Below are 25,450 nucleotides of genomic sequence, written 5' to 3' on the forward strand. Positions count from 1 at the left end.
TCTAAATTGACAGACTCCACATTAGGCATGATCCAGTTGTGCTGTCAGAATTGAAGGCAGTAAAAGCAATTGTCCATAAAGACTATGCAAAAGCTGATAATTGAACCCTCTCTGACCTACATATGTGATTTCTACATGAAATACCATATGGACTGTTTTCACCAACCACTTTGACAGCAGCTTCAGAACAGCAAAAAAATTTACAGAGACACTTAACCCAAACATTTGCCAGCCAATGGTGCTCAAAGAACCTTTTTTTTTTTTTTTTTTTTTTTTTTTTTTTTTTTTTTTTTTTACAGTGCATTTCTGGACAGAAAGCATAGGCTGGCAGTGAATTTGCCCAGACAGTAGTTCTCCTAATTGACTATTTCTTAGTAGCTAAGTTGTGGTAGGACTGTGTTAAATGGAAAGGATAATGTTTCTTTAAAAGTTGGATTGCAAAAATTCATAAATAACTGAATCACAGAAAACTCCACCATGATCCTTCACATGAAGTTTTCTGTTGTGGAACAAGAAGGGACAGGTTTCAGGCTGATGAGCCCTTTCACCTCTTCCCAGTTCAGAAGATCAACAGGGACCAGTGACAAATATTTGAGCTTCAGTTAGACACTTTGGAAAACTACCTTTTCTCATATAAATTTTGTTTTAAATTATATTATTATGATTATTGTGGGGATAATAATGGCCGTTCACAGAAGGAGTTCACTAACTGTTACAATGCAGTGCTAGTCCCTCTTTAAAGTGATACAAAACTGCATTGTCTGTTGGTAGGACCATACAACTTGAAGACATTTAATTATTTCTGTCTCCTTAAGGGATCTAAAAGCATAGATGTATCTGATGAAAAACAAATACATAAATTAGCTGAGGTGGATGTCTGGCAAGAAAAAAAGACCATAAAAAAATGTTGAAGTTATTTGAAGTTAAAACAAAAGAATACAATGTCTACTAATATGAACCATCAGTCAATCTTTATTATGGGGAAGAAAGCTCTGCATTTCAGTCTAGTTCCTAGGGAAGCTGGGCTTTTTCAATCACAGTGGTGTGTACGTATCTGTTTATATGTCTGTGACTGTCCTCAGAGTAATTTGGGAATCAAATGAGAAAAGGTCTCAGAATAAATTAAGTTTCTACAAGTGTCATAAAAATAGGTGCCTTGCAAATGAAATGGATCTTGATTAAGTACCTTTACAGAAGAAAAAATTTCAGCATGAGTTCACCCCTACCTAGACCCTGGAGAGCCTACACAGGAGAGACCCCAAACAGAGAGAAGTCATCAGTCAGCATTTGCATCTTATTAGACACTGAAGTCAATTAGGTCCAGCATACAGATCAATAGAAACGGGTTTCACTGATACTTGTGTTTGGGATCTTCATTCCATTAAAAAGACTTACTAAATTTCTAAATTGCAGTTTTCAGGTCCAGAATTTATTATTTTGTCTAGTGAACCACCAGTGACCTTACAGCTGCCTGGATCAATTGTGGTAAGTACGAACATTAAGAATTTAGAAATAATCCAGTGACATTTTAGTCACGGCTCTTTGTAAGTTGCACCCGAGTCTCAACCCAGTATTCTTTCCATGTCCTCCTCTCAAAACAAGTTAGGGTTCCTGCAGAGGTATTGAGACTTGAAAGGATGTGCTTTAATTCTCAGTGCTATTTAGTTATTTCTGTTGGTGCAAAAGAAGCTTAATTTATGCTTCTCAGCTAAGAACGTTCACTTTAGCCCTAGACTTTTGAGACAAAGACTGTACAGCAAATCTGCAATATGATGTCTAGTTCCAATCTGTGGGACTTCTTCAGCTTGCAAGCACATACTTTATGTTTCATTAAGATAAGGTAGAAAGTTGACAGCACACAGCAGTAAAAATGAGGGCAAAGTGAATCTGGACTTAGCCCCACACCTAGACTAACCCTGCTGACTGTAGAATTTAAGTATGCTCAGCTGTTTTGTTGTGGTTCTTTGGGTTTTAAAAAAATTAGAAATGTTTATGATATTAAGTTATGAGGAGGGAGGCAGAGAATAGCATGGTGTTGTGACCAATTCCGTCAGGTTATATACAGGCTACTAGTAGGCCTCAGTAATAAAATGCTGTGAAACTTGCATTGCTTGTTCTTGGCACTCATTCTTCATTCTTTCTTGTGTGTTCTTAGACTAAAAAAGGGAAATCCTATTTGTCCCAAAGGGATCTCAATGTGATTCTACTCAATGGCCAGTGCCTTGAGGTGCAATGTGACATCAAGACCAAGGCAAGAGATGTTTTCAACACCGTGGTGGCGTATGCAAACTTGGTGGAACATTTCTACTTTGGCTTGGCTTACCTGAAAGGTAATGAGATAGCTTAGTACAGTGACAGCCCTGTCCCTCAGTGCCTCTGTAGTCACTTTATCAAAGAATTCCAGTAAGATCCTTTAAGATCCTTAGGTAGAAGCAGATACAAAGCTTGTGCAAAAGTAAGGTATGTTGGTTTAAACTGCACTACACTGATGTCAACCATGTCTGCCCATGGCCTATGCATCAGCACAGCCGTATGACACTTACTGGCTGACATTCCCAGGCAGAAAAGGCTGTGTCCTAGCCTTGCACTCAAATAATACTGAACCATTCAGCTCCAGCAGAAATTCCAGGAAGCACTGCACTGAGAAAGGCTGCCTGTGTTTATTCCTAGATATAAATGGGAGTACAGGTTCAGCGATGTCACCTACCAGACCCACATCTCCCTTCTGATGACAGGCACAGCTGAGGCACTGGGAAAGAGCACACATCCTGTGTGTAGGGAATGAGGATTACAAAGGGGTGCAGAACCTGAATGGTGAGAAGAATGCAAGCCCCATGAATCCTTGGGGATTTCATAGACACCATACCAATCCAGCATCTAACATTTGTAATTCAAAATTACATACTGTCCTAAGTTCTCCATCAAAGGAGCAATAAGTTAAATCATGACACAGAGAAATAAATCTCAGCTGACATCCCCAATCCACTTTATTTTTTATTGATAGTGATGCACTCTATGAAGACAGCAGAATTTTAAGCTGCTGAGTATATCCAGGTTTAACACAGAACCCAAAATTCTTATTTCAGGTAAAGAATTCTTCTTTTTGGACGAGGAGACCAAACTCTACAAAGTGGCCCCAGATGGCTGGAATGACCAACCCAAGAAGAAAATGTCCATCATTAATTTCACACTCTTTCTAAGGATAAAATTCTTTGTCAACCACTTCAATGTTATTCAGTAAGTGCAGAATTCTGCTGACTGAAGGAAAAGCAGTAGCATTTAGGGACACCATTCAAAGCTCCTCCTGAGTTCCTAAACCCTTTTCTGTTCCAGGCACGGCTTGACAAGGCATCAGTTTTACCTTCAGCTTCGTAAAGATATTTTGGAGGAGCGATTGTATTGCAGTGATGAGACTGCCCTGAAACTCGGTGCTTTGGCTCTACAGGCAGAGCTTGGCAATTACGCTTCTGAGGTGTGGAGAAGTAACACAGTATTTCTCAGAGGTCTCTCTCTACAGCTTTTGCAGCTTTTGTTTGTCACATAGCATTTAAAGAAGAAATGTGAATAACAGAGAATTTCAGTTAAGTCCTCCAGATAAGTCCTTTAGACTTAATTTTTAAAACTACAACATTTTTCTGATTACAGAGTAGTAATGAGCTGGGTGAATTTGCCAGAAAATATGGCAGAATGATGAGAGAGTCTAGGTCCTTCATAATTGATAATATATCCTAAAATTCCAGAAAATCTGTAGAAAGTTTCCAACACAGGCCCAGCTTGAATGTGTGGAGGGGTTTAAAGAGATTAGTAAATAGGAAAGGGAAAAGCAAATGAGCACTTCAGAATTCACAGCTATTTTACGTGTAAGCTCAGATCCACAGACTGCAAAGACAGGGAGGTCTCTGATTGTATATCTGAACTAGCTGTCCTAGTTTTCAAGTGTATAGAAAACACCCATTTATGTTGTCTTCCATACCTTCAGCTATGTAAATCAGTGTATCTCTGTTAATTGAACTCTGAGTGGTCTGGTCCATGTGGTCAGATCTATCATGGCAATGGGTCCCCCACTGCAGGTTGTACAGATGCAGCTATAGCTGTCAGCTCTAAGTGCAGGACACACCTGTAGGCCCAGCTCCTTTCTCCCTTCTGCCCAAAGAAGTGGTGTGTTCTTTGAGCAGCTGCCTGAGCACAGGTACAAGAGGCAATTTGGCTGTCAAGACACCATGTGCTGTTCCCACTTTCCTTTGGGAAATGGCAGCAGGGTGACCTCTGCAGATGAGCCACCCTGAAAATGAAATGGAATGAATAAGAAAAATCAAGAGAGAACAAAAGGCTCCTGTCTCTTTGTTTTTTCCATTTTTTTTCCACCACAGATGCATGGAAAGAGCTATTTTCGTGTTGAAGACTACGTTCCAGCAAGTCGAATAGAGAAGATGACCCTGGCATATGTACAGCGGGAGCTTGCTAAATTACATCGCATGAATCGCTCCCTATTTGAGGATGAAGCTGAACTAGAATTTTTAAAGGTAACTTGCCATACCCCAAACACTGTTTTTTAATTTTGAGGTAGAAAACCCCTCTCTATTTACTGTTGTCTATTTTTTTTTCCTTGCCTGATACAGAGGATTTTAGATATGGTGAAAAAATTTGAATAGTCAACAAAAACCTCAAAATTTCTTTCTGTTGTAGATACTGTCACTTATCACTGAGAGTTTTATAACATGTTTTGATGTATTTACAGCATTCTAAGGCTTGATGTAAATTTTTGGCATGTTACCAACATGTCTGGGCTCCAGAAGATTATAAAGCATGAGAATAAGCACTTTTTTGACTTCTGAAATTACAGCAGCTTTTCAGCCACTTTCTAAACATGTAGTGATTGTTTGTTTAAAAGTATCTGTGAACCCTGGAAGTGAGGAAAGAATTATCAGAAGTATATTCTCACTTGACTATTACTCTAGTGCTCTAAAGTATCACAATGACATGGGATATAACTTTTTCCTGGCTAATTTCTCTTTCTCCCCAAACATCTCTGCTTTTGATTAAATGAAAAATATCAGGGATTAGATAATGGATAAGTACCAGTAGTCATTTTGCTGCAGTGCCACACGTTGTTATTTATAGCATCATTTTAGTTCAGTTGCTATTTAATTATATTAGTTCCTCATTTATCACTATCAGTGCAATTGAAGAAATAGATTGAAGCTTAGCTTTAATGACAGTCCCATCATGCACAGCAAATCCAGTGAAGAAAATCAGCTTTGTTAGTATCTGTTTCAATGAATAAGTGTAGAAGGAGCCAACACATCATACAAAGTGAGAAAGACAGACCCTATGGCAAGAACATGCAAATTCCAAGTATGAAAGGGATTAAAAATTAAAACCCAGATTCAGCTAGTGATTATAGATGCCCCAATTTTCATGACCTGAGAATTTGTACTATGGTTACTTTCTGAAAAAACAGATCTTCTTAAAGTGTTTTATTTTGGTCACTGAAAATCTCTGTTCACAATTGAAAAGTCATTTGAGGATTCTACAGTAGCTTCCCAGAAAGAAAATATAAGGTTTTAGGATAAACTCATATTGGTCTGCAGACCAGACAGTAAATCCTAATTATATTCCATAGTTCTGTAAAGTGTCTGAATCACATTTTAACACTTTTGTGGCCAAGTACAGGAAGTAGAAATACAAGCATGAACCCCTAGAACCTCTGGGTGAGTTCTTCAGAATATTCCCTGCATGGTTAGATGGCAGGGGCATATACTGGCTCATCAGACACTCAAAAGCATTTTCTCCTCCATCTACCTAATTTTTTTCCCATTAATTTTTTTGAGTGAGGCATAGTAAAAACACTTTTTCTCTACAGGTGACTCAGCAGCTTCCTGAATATGGGGTGTTATTCTATCGCGTATCCCAAGAGAAGAAAGGGATAGAAGGGGACATAATCCTGGGAATCTGTGCCAAAGGCATCATTGTCTATGAGAACAAAAATCACACACGAATTGCCAGTTTAAGATTCCAGTGGCGTGAAACAGAGAGAATTTCAGCTCATGTGAGTTAGAACTAACTGAATCTCTTCTCGACTATTTTACTGCCTTTCTTCCTGTTGCTTTGATAAATTTGATAAATTTATTGCATTCAGAGAGAGAATTAGAGTAACTCTATACGGGCGGGTCCTTTCTGAAAAGAGTTTAAAATCAAAGCTGGATCTGAATGCGGATACAAAGATACTGAGTTTTTTGTGAGGTATAGTTTTGTAGTATCTATGCTGAGGCCAAAGACAAATTACTATAAACTCAATAATCTGGTGCTGACTATTACAGAGACTATGCCCAATTTCTCTATGGCATATTCCATATTCATTTCTCTTTTGTCTTTACTGCTCTTTTCTTCTGTTTTTATGCCTACATCAGCTCATGGTCAAGTCATGTCTTCATCTTTCCAGATCTCATTATCCCCATCCTCATCTCTTAGTATATTGATGTCTGCTAACAAAACAGTATTGGTGACAAGATTGTGACCCATTTCTAAATGCGATTTTGACATTAGAGGTATATCAATGCACTAGTGTACAGTTTAAGTGTCAAACTGAATCACATATTTCCCAGCTTGTTTGCTCTCCAAAAAATGGTCCTCCTCCCCCTTGAAGATATGTTCCTTTTCATATGAAATTTGTTTAATAATTCTAACATCTTTAGGATCAAATTTTGTAGTTTTAGCAACCTGCCATCAATGCATTCAATGTCCTAAGGCTCTTGACTTTCAACATAGAAGAGCTACGATTCCAATGACAGACACCTGGCTTACAAGTACTGAATTTACAACAGACATTTACTGCATGCAAAAGAGATGCAGTCAGGCATAAATACAACTGAACAAACCAGCAAGATTATATAAATGAACTGTCAATGCCTCAGTGTAATGACTGATATATGAAGCAACCTGTGCTTTTTTTTTTTCCCCTTCAGAGAAAAAAATTCATGATTGAAAGCAGCTTCAGTGGCAAGAAACACACCTTCATTACTGATACAGCAAAGACATGTAAATACCTACTGGACCTCTGCTCTGCCCAGCACAAATTCAATGCACAGATGAATTCTAGGCAACTTCGGCAAATTTCATCAGGTGAGGTATAAATGCACTTTTGTTACTGGGACCATAGGACAAGGTTATGTTTTAGGTAAGGTATATTCACCAAATCTGAGAATTAGAACCTGCCACCTCAGTTTCACTCTGCTTCAGTTGGAAAATAATGTCTCCTCTACACTGAAAGTTAGAAGAGTCTAATTTGTCTCATTAAGTCTAATTTGGCACATGCATGTTCGTAGGCATGTGACAAGTAGGAAGAGGGGTTCTCTGATGATAACAACTATGTAGATAAACTCAGATTTTTAAAGAAATAAATAAGCAGGATTTCACTCCCCATCAGGAGAATTCTGCTGCTGAGAATTCTGCAGAAACATATCATAACTACCCCAAATGTAACCTGAAAAATATTCCACACAAATTAAAACTATAATAGTGCCCAGACATGCTGGAGCTGAACTTAGTTATTTCAGATAAGACAGGGATGCAAACCAACGGTTCAGCCCCAGGACAAAACCACTAAAACACTGAAGGCACATGAGTCATACCTACTTAACTATATAGCTACTAGCAGCACTTATCTTAGATTTCGCCATGTCTGTGGAAGATATGAATAGTACCTCCTCAGACTTCAAGTTTTCCACAGTTTCTAAGACAAGATTCTGCTCCATTCAGGGCAGGAACACAGCACATGTCACCCACAGTTCTCAGCATGTTCTGTACCGATTGGTGAGGATTATTATGGGGAAACTGAGGCACACAAGAAATAAGAGCCTAAGCTGACAACTGTCATCCATCACTCTTGACTTCAGTGGAGCAACATGAATTTTCACTAACTCATCCACTGCCTTGAACAGAACCATGATCATTTACAACCCCTTAGTGTTTTACCTGGTGAGTCACAGCAGGAGAATCAAGTGTCATGCCTTATCTGCTGAAATGCTCCTTTCTGTGGAAAAACCGTAAAAGTGTTGGCAACAAATATAACCATGGAATATAAAAGGGTGATCGATATATTGATTGTCTCCTTACCACTAAAATTGTTTCATGAAAGGTGAAATTTTTGCACAAAATTACCATGGAAAAAGGCCCTAAGATGGCATTCAGGCATCTTGAACCTAAATGTTTGTTGCTTGACATCTCCATCTCCCGCTTCTAACATAATTTAGTGGGACTATGCTTTATTACATTCAAATGAGTGGTAATAGCGCATCTTACAGTTTCCTGTGTCACTTTTTCTTGTGGTAATTTATTTTAAAAATTACATTCCATATATAAAAGAATAAAATTATTGAGAACTAAGAAAATTATAACCCAAGTACTTATTACAAGTACACCAAATCACTGAAACAAGCCAGACTTACACAAGCCACGTGACCGCTGGTTCTGGGGTTCAGTTGTGTGCTTGCTGTCACAGAAAAGCTTAGTAAGGCAGTGACAGACCGTAGTTCAAAATTCTGCCTTTACCACCACAGTGAGGCTGCAAGAGATTATGAGGCTCTTTCTGCATGCTTCTGCTTCCAATTAATGCACTGTTCAGATGTATAAGTCACCATAACTTCAAAAGTTGAAGCAACCCTCTACTTCAGAATCACCGTGGCAACTCCCAGGCTGCACTAATACTGCACTAATACTCTGGACTGTTAAGCCTTCTGATGCCTTAAGAAATCCCTCTTATCAAAGCCACTGAGGAAAGAGAGAACCTAGATTTAATGCTGCAGAGTAGTGTTCTAGAAAGTTGTATTCAGGCTACCGTTTGTTAGGAAAACACACGGGAGTTTAGCTGTCATGTACAAGCAGAATTTAAGCTTATGTTTATGTTAGCCTGTATCAAGTCAAGCTTTTGTTTTACTTTCCAATGTGTCTCCAATTGCCTGTTGTCTCTCTGTCCTCCAAGTCCCCTCTCCAGCCCACCCAGTGAGAACCTAAATAAATTAATGTCTCCTTCAGCACCACCTTGTTTCAGAATAAATGAAATTTTTTGAGAGAACAGATTTGTGTATAGCAGAGCCCAAGTGTCATTAAGCAAGTAGTGGATTTCACAGAAAGGTAGACAACTGGATAGCGTGTGTTGCCACCAAGATGGTCCCCATTTGACTTGTGCAAATGACTCCGTTCCTTGGTGTCTCACTGAACTTTGGAGAGCGTCTGTTAGAGTTCTTGTCTTCTAGGATATAAATATACTGGAGTGGAGGGCCTGTGAAGGATGAGAAACTACCTACCTGGATAATTCAGACTCATAAGACAGATGTTTCTCATACACCAGTCATTTACAAAACACACTTTACAGAAATATTCAGGTCTAAATTATATAGGGTTGTACATTCCACCTGTTTTTGTGGAAAGAGCATTTGTAGTATGATTCATAGAAGTTAAACCTAAATGCAGCATGTACTTTTTATGAAAGTAAGCTCCTTCTATTCACCTCAAGGCCTAGGTATCCTCAAGAATAAAAGAACAACTATATTTGTAATGTCAATATTTTTTCTGGCATATGATTTTCTTTCAAATTCCTTTGAGCTTAAAAATATGCCATAATATCAATGGATTTGTCTTTGCCTTTTCCCTTCTCTTGTTTCTCATTCAGAGGACAGTAAATTTGTGGAAATAGACAAATCAAATTCTGCATATGCAGCTCAGCGTGAACACCTTGCCCTTATTCAGAGACTGTCTCGCTCAGAGAATGTGCTTTGGAATGGAGCAAACCTAGAAAACCTTTCTGCTGGGATGATGAGCAAATCTTGTGATAACCTCAGTGTGGAAACCAACAACAGGACTAGAGACAAAAGCAATCTTGGCAGGTTGGTTTGCTTTTTTTTCTCTGAACATGTGTAAGAAGACTCAGACATAAACAATTTTTTTTTTATTTTTAAAGTTCTTGTGGTCACACCAAAAGATCTGGGGCTCCATGGTAATGCAAATGCAGGCAGGAAGTTAATATAATAACAGAGAAGAACTTGAAAAAGAATGACATTTAAATTTGTACCAGACTCAAGAAGAAACCACTAAATGGGTTATGGAAAAGTATAAAAATGGGGGAGAGTAAATGTAAAATCTTTCATGTCTGTGTATCTTCGCTGGAAATGACAGTATTCAGAACCATCAGAAGCTGCTTTTGATCAGGAATGCAGAGACCATTACCCAGTTGATTCCTCCATGTCTAAATGTGCAAATCATAGGGAACACTGCAAGAACTTCTCCCTCTTAGTTTTGGTGCATTCACCTGTGTAGGTGGTTACTATAGCTGCACAGCCTCAAGGCCTTTGATTAATTCTAGTGCCTTTTAGAATGCTAAGAGTTAGAATAGAGTCAAGGAGAACATGAATTACCACAGAAACTTTCAGACATGGTTTTGTCTAAATGGACAGCAGAACTAAATGAATCATGGTGAAGCTATGCTGTTTTCCTGATACCTGCAGTTAGCACAGAGCAAAACACAGGAGGAATCAGTCATGATATGAGTGGTCTAATGGCAACTGTTATTACCTCTCCCTTAAAATGAAATATATCCCAGAAATTAGAATACTCAGAGAAAGGCTATAAACCTGTGCATAATCAACTTGGCTCTGAGAGACTAATGACAATGAAGAGTGCTAAATACCATTGCTGATTTTTTATTGTGACACAGTCTTCTTTCCTTCCATGCAGATCTTTATCAGGGCTATCCCAGTCAGAAATGCACATCAACTTGAATGGAAAGCAAAGGAGTTATGACTTCCTCTCTATCCATTCAACTCAGAACACAATCAGTGGTGAGTATAATAATCATAAAGAGAGACTGTACCCTTCCATGTTTATTGTTTCAATAGAAGGAGACCAATATATATTTTACTGACAGATTAAAGACTACCCCTTTTTTACTTCTAGTCCTGGAAACTAATCCAGAGTTTAGCAAGACAAGCTGTTTTCTTCTCCATAACTCCCGCTTTGCATCAGGTTCAGTGGTAAGGGACTTTGTGATAGAATTATTCTATAATGGTGCCTAACACTCTGCAGAGATGTAGCTCACTACACCCAGACACTCTTGCATGGGGCAATATCCCTGTCCTCAGAGGTCATTGTTTGGTTCAAAACTGAGATCTACAACTCAATAAACAATGCATGAGACAGCATAGGCTCCAGGTCTTTCCGGTCTTCTTGCACTTGCACTTCCACTACCTGGAATAAGGACTGGATATCTAATTTTCTATCAGAAGCCAGACTGCATGCACATGGGGAGCCAGTCTATCGAATATGAAGCTGTGCTTATTTGGTTAGTCAACTTAGAAATTAGAACAGGACTTTAAACACACCGTGGCAATTGCTCCATGTTAAGCAGTCACCATTGCAACTGGTGTTGGTTGGATTGCACTTTCGGAGCTAAAAGGGCCCGCAGGGCCTAAGGCTAGAGCCCACAGAAGATTTTGTGTCCAAATCACCCTCAGGTTCAATGGGCCCTACATGCCTGACTCTTTAAATATTCTAATCTTAATAAAAACATTGCAGAAAAATATATATTCTCCCAGAAAGGAACATTGTAGGAAGACCTTGCACAGCTATGTACAGAGTTTTTCGAAAGAACGAAAACTTCTGAAGACTTGTTTGAGCTTCCTTTCAGAATTATATTGATTCAAAAGTAACAGTAATGTTGAAATCAAGGATAAAATATATAATTATTTTTGAAGCTCCAGGTTTGCATAATACACAAATATACTGTCTCCCTGCATTAATCTACATTTATTCTAGCTGTTTTGTTTCTGCAGCACCTGGATCACCAGCCATGCAAAAGGAAGTTTTTCTAAGTGGTCTAGAAAGAGAAATCATTTGTGTCAGCCTAAAACGTGACCCTAAGAATGGATTTGGTAAGTAAGGAACATAAATGTTATGTGTGTAACTGTGACTATCAGATCCTGGTGCTAACACTGACGCTTGCTGACTCAGGCTGGGCAAGACTGTACAAAACTTATGCCATTGGAGTAAGACCCTTTGGTGTTCCTAAGATTAATCTTTTTTAATACTGCCAGAGTTTGCGTTCTCATGCTATCTCGTTTTTGCAGGTTTTGTAATTATTGGAGGAGAAAATGTAGGAAAATTAGACCTTGGTATCTTTATCGCTTCCGTTATCCCTGGGGGACCTGCAGACAGAGCTGGAAATATCAAACCAGGTCATTTTCTGTAGTTTTTAATTAGAATTAAAATACTTGCATAGTTTAAAGTTAGCTACTCTGGATTTATTTCCTTACTTAGACGTGCTTTCTCTTGCTTTCATCATTCGTTTTTTTTGTTGTTGTTGTTTTTGGTTTGTGTTTTTTTTTTTTAAGGAGGACGACTCATCTCTGTGAATAATATTAGTCTTGAGGGTGTTTCATTTAATACGGCAGTTAAAATCATACAGAACTCTCCTGATGAAGTGGAGCTCATCATCTCTCAACCCAAAGGTATAAAGGCAAATGCCTCTGCTGGCTCTGGGATGCTAATAGTTAACTCAGGACACTCGTCTTTATTAGGCACTGGGATGTAGTACTATGCTCCTGCTACTGACTGCCAGTTAGAACAACCATACACTAAAATAGTCACTTCTAGGAGGTATCATGTGATGTCTCTGCTACATCAATGTGAAAAAAATCTCTTATGGGCTGCCTTGCTGAGCACTAAAGGAATTTTGGCATTTCATTCTGTGCCAGAGAGTGATAGTCCTCTGCAGTGAGGAAGCACACACATTTCTGAACACTTACAATAGCAGTGCTCCATTTTACTAACTCATTTTCACTAACTCATTTTATAGATCTGATTTCACAATCAGTTGAAATATGAAGTTACTTGGTCCTCTTGTGCTGGGTTATAACAATATTTTTCTTTCAGTTTACTTGCTATTTGCATTCAACGTCTTATTTTGGTATGGCTTAACAGACATATATGAAGAAGGATTAAATGAAGAAAAGAATCTATCAAGAGGAAACAGCACTAGTGGATCTGAGATCTCTTGTGTAGACAGTGGGAGAAAAAAGATTCAGGACTGCCATACAGCTCTCCCCAAAGAACAGGACACAAATATAGATGAACTTGAGAAGACCCTCTCTTGGAATTTAGCATCAAAATTGGGCCCTAGGATTCCAGTCCCTTCAGCTGATAGCCTGGATATAGAGGTAACTGAGATTTTTATGCTGCTCAGTAATGTTACACCCAGCACACAACATATAACAACATACCAGAAACATGCAGAAGGGAAAGTAACTGTGAAAGAAAGGAGACAGAAAACCTTGAAATAAATTACACTGGAAATGTCAAAATGATAGACATGTCTGGAATATGTGAATAAATGGGGAGACTGTTCTACAGAATGTTCTAAAAATTCTCCTTCCTTTTCCAGTAGAGGAACAAAATTTTGGTTATTTTCCTGTGATCTTTTAAGTTTTCAAACCAGTCACAGAACATGCCGTGTCTAATTTCCTACTTTTAGACATCCTCCCTATATATACTCAGGTTATGTGCCTTTAGACAGATTGCATTTTGAGCTTCATTAGCATAAACTTCCAATAACATCAGGGATATAAATGGTATTGCTAGAGGTTTACAGTGACAGTAGAATCAAACCTTTTACATCTTCTGGATATGCTCTCTTCCTTTTTTTTTTTTTTTTTTTTTTTTTTTTTTTTAAATTCCTTTCCCCCCTTTCTTTTTAAACCGAGATGCTGTAATCTCATTAAAGTTTTTATTTTTGAGACAGGCAGCTGATTCTTCCCACACACCATCTCCATCAGAAACCAACTCAAAGGAAATCTACACAGTGGAGCTTGTTAAAGAAGATGGGACTTTTGGAATCAGCGTGACTGCAAGTGTTACTGTTGATCTTTAATTGTCTGTCAAATTGTTACCTGACTAAGAACAATAACAGAAGATAGGCTGATAACAGAAACTGTTGGCATGGCACATTTTAAACCTAAGTAGCCAACTGTTTGACATAGAATGCATGAAATACTGTCTTTGCTCATTCTGTGGTTCTTACCCACAACATCTGTGAAGCCTGGCATAAAGCATATGGCAGTACAAACCCTTTTTGTCCTTACTCAGCTTGAGAACAAAATCTACCACTGAAAGCAGAGTTTGGTCAGGGAGGACTAGAGATGGCAGGAGTGAAAACTGTCTTGGATTATAGGTCCTTGTCCTAGCTATTTAAGTTGAATTTATCTCTCCAGGCTGAGATATCCTTAAAGACTTTGCTGAAATGGAATGTGAAGCAACAGCCATTTCATTGCCTGCAGAAGAAATTAAGGGCTGTTTTGTGTATCTGAGTTTGGCCAGGGGATGTAGATGGACAGAACATGATTCTTAGGTTAATCTGGAATTTCTCTGAGTGCCCAAGTTCAGGTCCATGCCTGATATATTGTCTGAAAGATCAATAATTGAAGAATGGATATTGCCTAGCTTAGAAGCTAGGCTAGATAATGATGCTAACTGAAAGATGCAAGACCATTTTATGTGAGAATAGGGAAAACTTTATGACCATTTAGTAAATATTTTTGTATAGTCACATAGAAATACATTGCATCTTTCTGAGAAAATAAAATAAGATTACTGCCTATGCAAGTATATTTCAGCTTGCTGGGGTTTTAGAGTAATATCCTCTTTCCCTTTTTTCCAATATTTGAAGAAGAAAGGAATTCCTGAAGCAGTTACTTTGCAATGCACGTGTAAGTTGCTTTGATTTTTTACCACAGGAAGAATATATGAAGACTCTAATTTGTGGGCATGTTTTGCAGGGTGGAATTAACACCAGTGTGCGTCATGGTGGGATATATGTGAAGTCAATTATTCCCACGGGACCAGCAGATAAGGACGGACAAATAAAGATAGGTAACATGTCTGGCAATAAAACTCTGGGCTGCAGAGCTCACTGTTAGTGTGGACAATGAAACACATTTGGGATTGGAGGTGTTACAACTGCGAAATGTAATATATGGCCCATCATCCCTCAGTCTGTCCCTGAACTACATGTAGGGATCCCACCGAAAAAACAGAAGCCTCACACCAACATTGTAGAGTTACCCTCTGTAGCTGCTATCAAGCTAGTGACTCTGACATCATTGTTACTGTGATAACCAGATGCCATCACTGCATTTACTTACAGAATACCCTGGAAGGTTTTAGCTGCTAGTTATAGAATGCTGTACAGCAAGCAGTATTACTTTCCTATGAGTTAATATTAATTTGACACACGTAAGCATGAAGATCTATTGCAACATGGGCAGCATCATGGTTTACACCCTCTGAACCTGAACATGAGAGCAACTTGATGTTCTTTGTTGTTGTTTTATTGTTGTTTTTTTTTTTTTTTTTTTTTACCTCAGGTGATCGTCTGCTGGAAGTGGATGGCATCAGCCTCTGTGGCATCACCCACAAACAGGCTGTGGAACACCTTAAGAAATCTGGCCAGGTTTGTACAACAGCAGAGATCAACAAGATACCCAGCAGACTAAACTGGACTTAGTGTGAAGCACAGTAGCCAAGCTTGGCCTAAAGAACCACCCCCACTCTGCTCCAACCCCATTCCTCTAAACAGAAAAGTAAAAAGACTCAGGGCTCACTGTGTCCTGTGTAACTGGAACCTGTTCATCACTGTTTTAGATTGCCAAACTGGTTCTAGAAAGGGGAAACTACCAATTGACAGAGCCATGTCTGACTGCTAATGACAGAAAGGAGGACCAATGTACAGTTGTTTCTGTGGCAACATCCCTCACAGATGCTACCAAGGACTGCTGCTTTTTGACAGATGGTAAGTGATGAAGAAGGAACTCAGGATAATTTCCTACAATGTGCAGGAAAGGAATGACTGAAAATAATTCCATGAAATTTCTGTGGGTTGGAAGGAAAACTGTATACTGAATAAAATTACAATATTCGATAATAATGACATTATCAAAAATCAATTCTGAACAAAACACTTCTGATGTTCATAGAGTTATTGTGGCTAGATATGGCTGAATTTATCCTAGGCATAAATACTGTCTCTCTCAGCCTTTGTGAAGCTGGGCTGGCAAGGGGACACACCCTTGTCTGTACTCCACAGCACTTTGGGGCAGGAAGCAGCTGTGTCAATGTGGCCAGGCTGTCACCCAGGGAGAGCCACACCAGCACAGCTGCTGATGCTGTGACAGTGATGAAGCTGGAATGAACTGGAGAGTGCCATCCCTTAATTTCTGAAAAGTAGAAGATTTAGAGATCACTTACACAGAATTTAGCCACCAAAAATGCTGTGTCTTTTACTGAAGGGTTGTCTCATAAACACTAAGTCTGAACCATACTTTTCCATGGGGCAGTTACTCCTCTACATTGGAATTCAGCTACAAGCATGGTGTTTGGGAAAGGCCTCATCTCTCATTCTTGACTGGAAAGAGCAGTAGCTCCAATTCTAGCTTTTGCTGGTTAGTGAAAGACCTAAACTAACACCAGGCAGTTACAGAATAGTAAAATCTATGCAATACTTACAGAAGAATGCCAGAAAAAGGTAGAGTGTGAGTCTTTTTATGTTGATTCAAAAAGTTTTTCCTTAATGGGCTTGTACCAGACTGTGAACACCTGGTGGAATAGATTCCAGTTCTCCCTATTCTGACAGCGAGATTTCTGAGACTTACATAAGATAAAGGAACATTTAAACCATCTTTTGGCTTTAGTATCAGTAGATCTACCTCTGCAGCACTGGGGGAAAAAGTCTTTTGAGAATATGGTTTATACTGGCTCCTCAGGGGGTACATATGCCATGGTTCCAAGTCCTTTTCCAATCTCTGATTTGAGCAGATAACACATTTGAAGTGAAATTAACCAAGAATTCTGGAGGCCTTGGATTTAGTGTTCTGCAGATGGAAGGAGATGCTTGCGAACACCTTGGAGGAGCTATTGTCAGGATCAAAAGACTCTTTCCAGGGCAGCCAGCTGAAGAGAATGGAGAAATTGAAGTTGGAGACGTCATTTTAGCTGTGAATGGGAAACCTCTCAAAGGGCTCCTGTACCAGGTAGAGGAAATATTATTACTGGGGCTCCATCTGGGTAACAGGTTAATAAAGACAATGCATTTAAACTTAATCATCACCAGAGGGAGGCAGAATTTGCATATAATTAATTTGATTTTTATGTAGGATGCCTCTCTAGAACTCCTATGTAGAGTTTCCTTTCTAAATGAATTCTGACAGCGAATTTCTTCTGCTATTTAATTTATAAGTTTCTACCACTAATGTATGAATGCTATTGTTAGATACACACCAGTTATTAATTAGTTGGAATCTTTGCTGCTGTTATGCATGATTGGAACAATTTTACCCCTGTGGTCATTTGTGTTTTGTAATGCCATGCTAAATATAATGCCCCAGATTCAAATTTCTATCAAGATCGGTAAGTCCTGTGTAAGTTTTTAACCTGAAATGAGAAATTCTATACTCAATGAAAAAATTAAATGGTAATGGCCTACATGTGGATTTATTTTTCTTATTGGAATATGGCAGTTTGGGGAGCTATGCTGAAATAATTGACCAAAGATGTGTTACTGCCACGTGTGGTTTGACTGAATTTGCCTGAAAATTCTGTTTTCTTAAAGAAAATTAATTAACCTAAACCTATGTGCCTGATGGTGAAACAAGTTTGTAAACAGAACTGACTTGACTTTAGATACATGTTCACGTATAAACTATGGTCCATTTGTATGAAAATCCTTCAGTGATGAATATTGGCCCTCAGACACTGCTGAGAGGCAGAAATACCAGAAATGCAACATTCACAATAAAAACTTCCTCCATCTCAGTTGGTAAAAGGACATGTACAATATACTGTGTTCCATCAAAAATATAACATTCCTTCTTTCTGTTTAGGATGTCCTGCATTTGTTAAGAGGAGCTCCTCGAGAAGTTACACTGCTACTTTGCAGACCACCAAAAGGTGTTCTTCCAGAAATAGAGCAGATTGCTCTGGTAAGGCAAAGCTTCTGACAGAAACTTGCTTCTGTAAACCTGGAAAGATGCTATTATATTTTCTATTCAGTCTTGAACAAGGCAACTTTAGCTTTTCTCCAAGGGTCTCTATTCCATTTCTTTCCTTTCCTGGTTTCAACTCAACCTGAAGAGTTCAACTGACATTTTCTTAGTAACCAAAATAATACAAATCTGGCAGACCTTAAATATATTTCTCCCAGTCCAACAACTTTTGAGTTGCTGTACTATCATTGGAATGAAACAGCACATACCCAAGCAGGTCTTCTAGTGGTGCTTCTAAAAATACTCTACCAGATCCTCAGCCAGAAACTGCAGATATTCTCAAATGCAGCTATTTTAACTCTCCAAAGTGAGAAGAAAATAAAGAACTTTTCCTATCCAGACTATCTCTTACTGAGGTAAAATAAATGAAATAATGGTTTCAGCTGGTTATTCAGGTTCTTATTGATAGGACTGGAAAAGCAAAACACAAAAACCCCCAAACAAACAAACAAAGAAACCCCAACAACAACAGCAACAACAATAACAAAAAACCAACCCAAACCATAGACACTGCAGAGACTAAAACACTGCCATTAGATGTGCTAACATTTTTACTCCTGCTTCTTGAACACAACTCATGGACACAGAACAAGTACTCTTATAAGGAATATGCACTTGCACTACTCTTGCTCCATTCAGAATGCCCCAGGCATTGTTCCCAACCCACTAGGACTTATAGCCACCCCCAGGCAGATAGAAATGAGGGTCAGAACCACCTCCAGATAACAAGCTGACCCCTGCTGCTCTGCTGTAGTGTGCCCTTGGCTGATTTCTACAGTCAGTCGCATGGGTGTCAAGTCTGAAAGATACTTCCATGGAATGAAGAGAATATAGACACAACACTGAGGCATGAGATGAATGGAAATATTAAAAAATAACCTCTGGCAAGTAATTAATTGGGAAAAGCGATCTGATGTAGTAGTTTTGATTGGAACTCACACTGAATGTGAAAAATCAGCATTAAGACAAAAGAGTTATTGGTGAGAGAGCACCTCCCATTTTTTTCTCCTTCCTTCCAGCTACCATTTGGTATTTTCCCATTCAGAAGCTTGTTAGTACTAAAGTTTGCCTTTTCAAAATATTCTGCTCTTGAAGGAAAAAAAGATGGGAGATTAAAAAGGAGTTACATTAACCTTTCTGGTTCTTCGATAGACTCCAGCACCATCTCCAATTAAGGACTTTGTGGCAGAAATGCCAGGCAGCACAGAGGCAGGAAACAATATGGATCAATCTACCAGTGATGGAGGTAGCACCTCTCCAGACCTGGAAGACTGCCTTGATTCTCCAGTGGGAGAAGATTTCAGTGAGCCTCCTGAGGATGACAGCTCAGCTTACGAAGAGCAGGAAGCTGAGCTTCAAGAGAAGCCCATACAAAAACACCCAACTTCCAGAGAGAGTTTCTATAAGCATCTTTGGAAGATGCATCAAGAAGCTTCCAGTTCTGAAGTCTTTCCCTCTCTAGAGGAGGAAGTGAGGCAGAACTGCTACTCGCCATGTGATTTTGGACAGGCCAAAAGGTAAGGAGTATCAAAATTTGCTCTCCAGCCCTTCCTTCAACTCTTAGAACTTTGAAATTTAATTTCTAAGGTTTAAGTACAGGGCTCTCTGCTTCTAATCACATATGATTACTGAAGATTTTATCATCTTATTCTGATTCACCTAATCTGCTTTCCCTATTTACCCTCATCTTATTGGAATTTTGCATGTCTGCATGGCAAGATACTTCTAAGGCTTCTGCACCACTGTAATCATTTATGTTGTTCAGCTGAAGATGGTTGCCATTTGAAATCAATGGAAAGACTCCTGTTCACCTAAATAGGAAACAATTACTTTATTGATTATATGATTTTTTTACTTTCTTTTTTTCCAGAGTTGACTTAAATAGGCACCAAATTTTTTTCTTATTGTGTGATCTCTTCATTTCAAGTTTTTTCATAGGAAATAAAAACACCTCAGAAGACAAACTGTGATCATGGAGGAAAAAAAAAAAAAGGTTATTTTCTATTTTCTGGTCTTCAGAAGCCAATAGAACCCCTGAGCCAGAGGAATTATACAATAAAATATAGTGCAAATGGACTCAGTGTCTTTTTATACTCCTTTGGATATATCAGACACTGTCACACAGAAGACAATCCATTCCATTTTCATCATCTTTCCCAGTGAAAAAAAAGTATAAATTATCAGAACAGAAAGGACTGATGCAAAGACAAATTGAAAGTCTTGTAGAGGCCTTTAACTTACAGCTGTAGTAATTTTATTCAGAAACTAATTTCTATTTCTCTACACAGTCGCTTGAAATCATTTTATTGCTTTTGACACTCATCAAGCAGACAGTCCAGACTCTGGGGAGTGACAGCACTACCCAGTGCAAGTCAAGTGGGATCATAATGGCAGTTCATAATTTTAGCTTCCCTTTGTCGAATGGAGAATCTTCACTCGATTCATGAGTGAAGCTCCTGCTTAATTATCTGCTTCTGTACTTCTGAGAGTAAAACCAGCAGAAATATGTCTGCAGCAAACATATTTGCCAAGAGATAATACAGATTCAATAAAATGAAGTTTATTGTTGGAAAATATCAATTCCAAGGAAAGTTTTGGATTCTTCCCAAGAAGGAAGTTCTGAAATAAATGGTTTTGTTTGATACATTTTCAGTATCATTTAATATCATTTTTTGCATGTTTAAAAGGCAGCTAGAGAAGTTTAGGATGTAATGAATTTTAAACAATATTTTAAACATAATCTCAATTTAAATCCCTCCAGCTAAACTCATACAAAATCCCCAGAAGAAAATAGGCATTAATAAACGACTTCCTTTTGATTACCAAAGAAATTCCACCAGACTGTTCAAAACATTTCATGCAAATATGTAGATTTTCTGATATGAATTTTATAGAGATCTTCTGTGATTTCATACAGGAAGTGCAATTTGTTTTCATTTTAGTTGTCTATGTTTGCTTGGGAGAAGATGGACAGTTGACTTCTGTCAAAGACCAAAAGATCCTGGCTGACTTAGATATGAATATCCCATTTTAGGTGTTTTTAAGATGGATGAGGTTTAGCACTATTTCAATAAGGATTGATCTGAAGAAAACATGCTTTAAAAAAAAAGTGTTTCCACCATTTTTATGAGCTTTAATGGTAAATTTTTGGGAGAATTCCAGAGTTGTTACTAGGGTTCATGAAAGACAACCGCCAAAACTATTAAACACAGCATGTATGATTACAGTTTGGGCTTGAACATCAAAAGTGATGAATACTTTGTCTGCAATATAGTGGAATAGAATCAATAATAATTTTAATTCAATTAATTTAATAAGTCCACTGAAGTTTTTCGGACAACTCATATGCTTCAAGGCAAGCATAAGAATAAAGGCAAGCTTACAAAGGGGAGTAAGGACTTCTACTTTTCGTGAAGAAACAGGAACCACTTAATATTTCATGTTTCTGGTCTGTGCCCAGTTACTAAGGAAAGACCTGTAGAAGCCAGAAATGTGGATGGCATTCCTTTTTCCAGAAAATTGCTAATATAAAAATTGTAGTGGTATTTTAGTGTCCATACTTCTTACCAAAAAAGTTAATTAATTTGTTTTTGGAAGATGAAATAATTACTGGTCTGGGCTTTGTCCAAGTATTCTTTTCAAGAAGCAACAACCAAAGTACTAATTAATACCTTAAAAAAATTAAAAGAGTGCAAGATTTTGCAAAGGTAAATAATTAAAGCTTTTAAATCTTTTAAGTAGCTTTTCAAAATATTGATTACTTATTTCTTTTTATACTACCATTGGGGGATTCAGACAGCAATTTAATACCATGACTAGTAATTCAGTAATTTTCATTAAAATGAAAGTAAGGTAATGCATAAGCAGTAGACTTTTCAGTGGCCATCTAATAAAGCATATGGAGGAAAACCCCAGCACTGCAATCTTTTTATTTTCCAGCCGCGTGTTTAATAAGAGTCATGATGCCCTATTGAACACAAAATGTATGCCTGAAACTCTCTCTCTAACCCCTATTGATGAAGAGTATCTCACTGTCAGCTCAATGTCTGTGACCTCACTTCCACGAGGAGGAAGCTCCAAGACAGTCTCTGCAACCACTGCGACCCCGCAGCCACTTATTTGTGGTCCCTCATCATCATCCCTGCCTGCTAGAGAGACACATGACAGTGACAATGAATGGGAAGACTTGGAGGAACCAGAGGAAGAGAAGGAAGAAAATGAAGACTGCACTCAGGTATGTGATGGGCACCAAATTACTAACAAGGAGAATACAAGGGAAAGGAAACAATTTTAAGAATGTTACAGTCTTAAACATTAATTTTAACTCATTTTCTATGCTATTTCCACATGACTTTCTTTTTTTTTTTTTCTTTTAACTTTCCTGAATATCCACAATCTTCAAATAAAGCAGACATTCCACTATGCCTGGCTCTCCAGAACTCTTAACCTTTTGCCTTAAGGCTATTTCTTTTTCCTTGACATCTTACTATTTCTCCAACTTTCCAAAATTCTGCATTATTATTCTCAGTGTACAAAAGCCTAAAAGCTCTCTAGTAGCTTCTAAAATTAATTGGAGTCAGCTATTTGGTTTTTTTCTGCCATGTTTCAAGGCCATGCAGAAAATCACTTTGTTTCAGTGATATTGCTGGATTGTCCTGATAAGAAAGTACGATCCTTGTGCTAATTACTATTCAAAATGTAATGCTCAGTCTTGCCAAATGCTGAACATCTTGTCGTCCTACAACAGTAATGAGCTCTGAATTCCTACTAATTTGAGAGTGCTGTGGACAAAATTTAGCTCCAGGCATTTCCTTCAGTGGGACAGCAATAGCAGTAACAACAGCAATCTTTGCACCCTGCTATTGCAATGCTTGTCAGTTCAGAGGACTCCAAGCCTTTCTTTACACATTCCAAATGCCTAATCCCACGTTCTGGTGTCATTCTCTGCTTTATTAGGCCCTAAAAAATCAATCAACATGAACCTCCACAATTCTGGGATTTGGCAGAACACCTTTTGCATACTCTTGTATCATCTGAGGATAAGATTCCTACCTGCATATAAAAATTATGGAAGATGTTACTGAAGCAACAGAAAAGCCCACATCAAACATACCCTGTGCTTGTTTTAATAGGAAATGGAGATCTTTGTGACTTTGACGAAGTCAGAGAACAGTGGTTATGGATTCTCTGTAGTTCTTAACAAAATTGACACCTGCCTGTACGTTGATGAAATCTTGAATGATCCTGCCCTTTCTGATGGAAGATTGAGAAGGGGAGACAGAATCATTATGGTACAGTAATTGTTTGAGTTTATGCAGAGAAAATATTTGCAGATTAATGTAATTTAGCTTTGGCATTCTTCGTTTGGTATCACCCGTTTATCATGTATTTAGGCATATTATATTATTTAGGTAAATAAATAATATAATAAATCTAATTCTGCTGACCTCAGTTGGATAAATTTCAGACTGAATAGATTGTAGGACCAGGAATATAACATGAATCTAGGAGTAATTCAAGACAAGTGAGACATTAAATGCCTTCCCAATTAAATGACATAAACTGAATTAATGTAATAAGATGATAGGTGACACACAAAGGATGCAGGAATTATGTCCTTTGTAATGTAAGAATAAAACCTTTTTTTCAGCCTGGTTAATGTTCAATTTTTTGCATAAGACCCTCTTCCTTGTTTTTTACAACAAGATCTAGAGTTTCAGTGGGGAAAAACGCTACTTTTATTAAAGCTCTGCATTCAGGAAAATAAAAGTTCAGAAAAGAAATATTACTCAAATCTTAACTGTTTAATTTATTGACATTAAATACCACAGCAAAGCAATAACAAGGAAGTAAAAACTAATTTAAGTTCATATGCAAAATTCAGAGTAGACGGAGAAGTAAATGACCATCAATGATATCTATGAAATGATTTTACTGGTTTGTCATTCAGGTGAACGGAATTGATGTCACATCTTTGCCATGCAACGAAGTCCTGACTTTACTGCAAAGCTCTCCTCCAGATCTGCACCTTGTGGTTGGTCGTGCTGACAGTGACCCACGTCCCTCAATTAGGCCAGATGAGATTCCTGAAATTACTCTCACAAAGGGTACCGATGGACAGCTAGGTGTGTAGTAAATGCTGTATTTGCTATTTTGGACAGGAATGACAGCAGAAGATAATCGTAAGCAAATGTGGTCTCAAATCAGTATGATCCAAACTGACCTTGACACCTTTATGCACTTCATGATCACCCATGACCAAGACATGAGAGCTTTATTTTGGGCAACACCTAAGAGGGAAGACTAGTATCTCTTATTAGACTAATGAAGATAGCTGGAAAAATGATCTTTGCATCATCACCCTATTAACTGAAGTTTCTGGGAGTTTTCCAGTCTCATATTTTTATGTTACTGATATACATAAGTTTTTGGTAGTTGGATAATAATATCTACCACCTGCAGAGACACATAAAGATCTATTTGGTGGGAAGGAAAAAAATTGAAGAAAAGGTAAAGTTTAAGAAGGATGAGCCACAGGTTGAGACTACAGTTTGCTATTCAAAAAGTCTCCACTTGAATCCTTGATTCACCACAGACACAAGGCTTTATCTACATTGTGCAATACAAACAATAAAAGAAATCCCCACAATGTATCCTGATATTTCTGAAGCATGTTATGAGTACTGCACACAGATAAAACTGTGGACTCAGGAAACAGTATGGCTGTATTTGCTCCTGTACAACATCCTGTTTCCAGGTAGGAACTAGTTTGTTCAGAGATTCCTTGAATGTCGTTTGCACTTTGTAGGTACGTCCTCAGCTGTCATAGGTCTCCCTACCCAACTACCCAACGACACCCTGAAGACTGCAAGGCATTTAAATGTGCTGGTAATGAGGGAGCTGCTGCCATGCAGCTCAGTGTCCTATTGCAATGACTATTGAATATCAGGTGAAATAAAGCACTAGGGCAGCACTGAAACACAGAGATAGAAATCCACCACTTAAGTTTGTCCATACTTTTTTTAACATCTAATGGCATTTCACTTTTTCAGTCCAGCTTATGCACCCCATCTTACTGAGGCAAGACTGTTATTCATAATGTCAGTGATTTCTTCAGCCTATCTTTCAATGACTCACATTTATTCCACTTGAAGTCACTGACAGTGAAATTGAAAACATTCTGCCACAAAAGATGCTTTCTCTGCATTATTTTAGGCTTGAAGCTGACAGGAGGAGCTGGAAGCAAGTTACAAGGTATTTATGTGCTAGAGATAGTGCCTGGCTCTCCTGCCAGTGTGGAAGGCAGTTTGCAGCCACGAGATCAGATTGTTTACATCTGTGGACTGTGCACTGAGGGCATTAGCCTG

General features: G+C 38.2%; 1 protein-coding gene across 1 annotated transcript in view; it reads left to right on the forward strand.

Moving 5' to 3' along the window:
• The window catches only part of FRMPD2 (FERM and PDZ domain containing 2), a 29,040-nt gene extending 4,361 nt beyond the window's left edge, over positions 1–24,679 (forward strand). Inside the window, exons 4-25 of the mRNA XM_066191884.1 lie at positions 1,414–1,485; positions 2,156–2,330; positions 3,087–3,237; positions 3,334–3,472; positions 4,371–4,523; positions 5,864–6,049; positions 6,966–7,122; positions 9,671–9,884; positions 10,732–10,835; positions 11,826–11,924; positions 12,384–12,500; positions 12,973–13,208; positions 13,790–13,888; positions 14,823–14,916; positions 15,411–15,496; positions 15,688–15,835; positions 16,858–17,072; positions 17,922–18,020; positions 19,236–19,600; positions 22,023–22,317; positions 23,216–23,374; positions 24,034–24,679. Coding sequence (XP_066047981.1) covers positions 1,414–1,485; positions 2,156–2,330; positions 3,087–3,237; positions 3,334–3,472; positions 4,371–4,523; positions 5,864–6,049; positions 6,966–7,122; positions 9,671–9,884; positions 10,732–10,835; positions 11,826–11,924; positions 12,384–12,500; positions 12,973–13,208; positions 13,790–13,888; positions 14,823–14,916; positions 15,411–15,496; positions 15,688–15,835; positions 16,858–17,072; positions 17,922–18,020; positions 19,236–19,600; positions 22,023–22,317; positions 23,216–23,374; positions 24,034–24,216 — 3,546 coding nt within the window. The 3' untranslated portion in view covers positions 24,217–24,679. The remainder of the gene's footprint in view (positions 1–1,413; positions 1,486–2,155; positions 2,331–3,086; positions 3,238–3,333; positions 3,473–4,370; positions 4,524–5,863; positions 6,050–6,965; positions 7,123–9,670; positions 9,885–10,731; positions 10,836–11,825; positions 11,925–12,383; positions 12,501–12,972; positions 13,209–13,789; positions 13,889–14,822; positions 14,917–15,410; positions 15,497–15,687; positions 15,836–16,857; positions 17,073–17,921; positions 18,021–19,235; positions 19,601–22,022; positions 22,318–23,215; positions 23,375–24,033) is intronic.
• Positions 24,680–25,450: the final 771 nt, after the last annotated feature.

Source organism: Chamaea fasciata, unplaced genomic scaffold (genome assembly GCF_029207755.1).
Source record: "Chamaea fasciata isolate MVZ Bird 193981 ecotype frontalis unplaced genomic scaffold, bChaFas1.0.hap1 SCAF_9, whole genome shotgun sequence".
In the NCBI taxonomy this organism is placed as follows: Eukaryota; Metazoa; Chordata; class Aves; order Passeriformes; family Sylviidae; genus Chamaea; species Chamaea fasciata.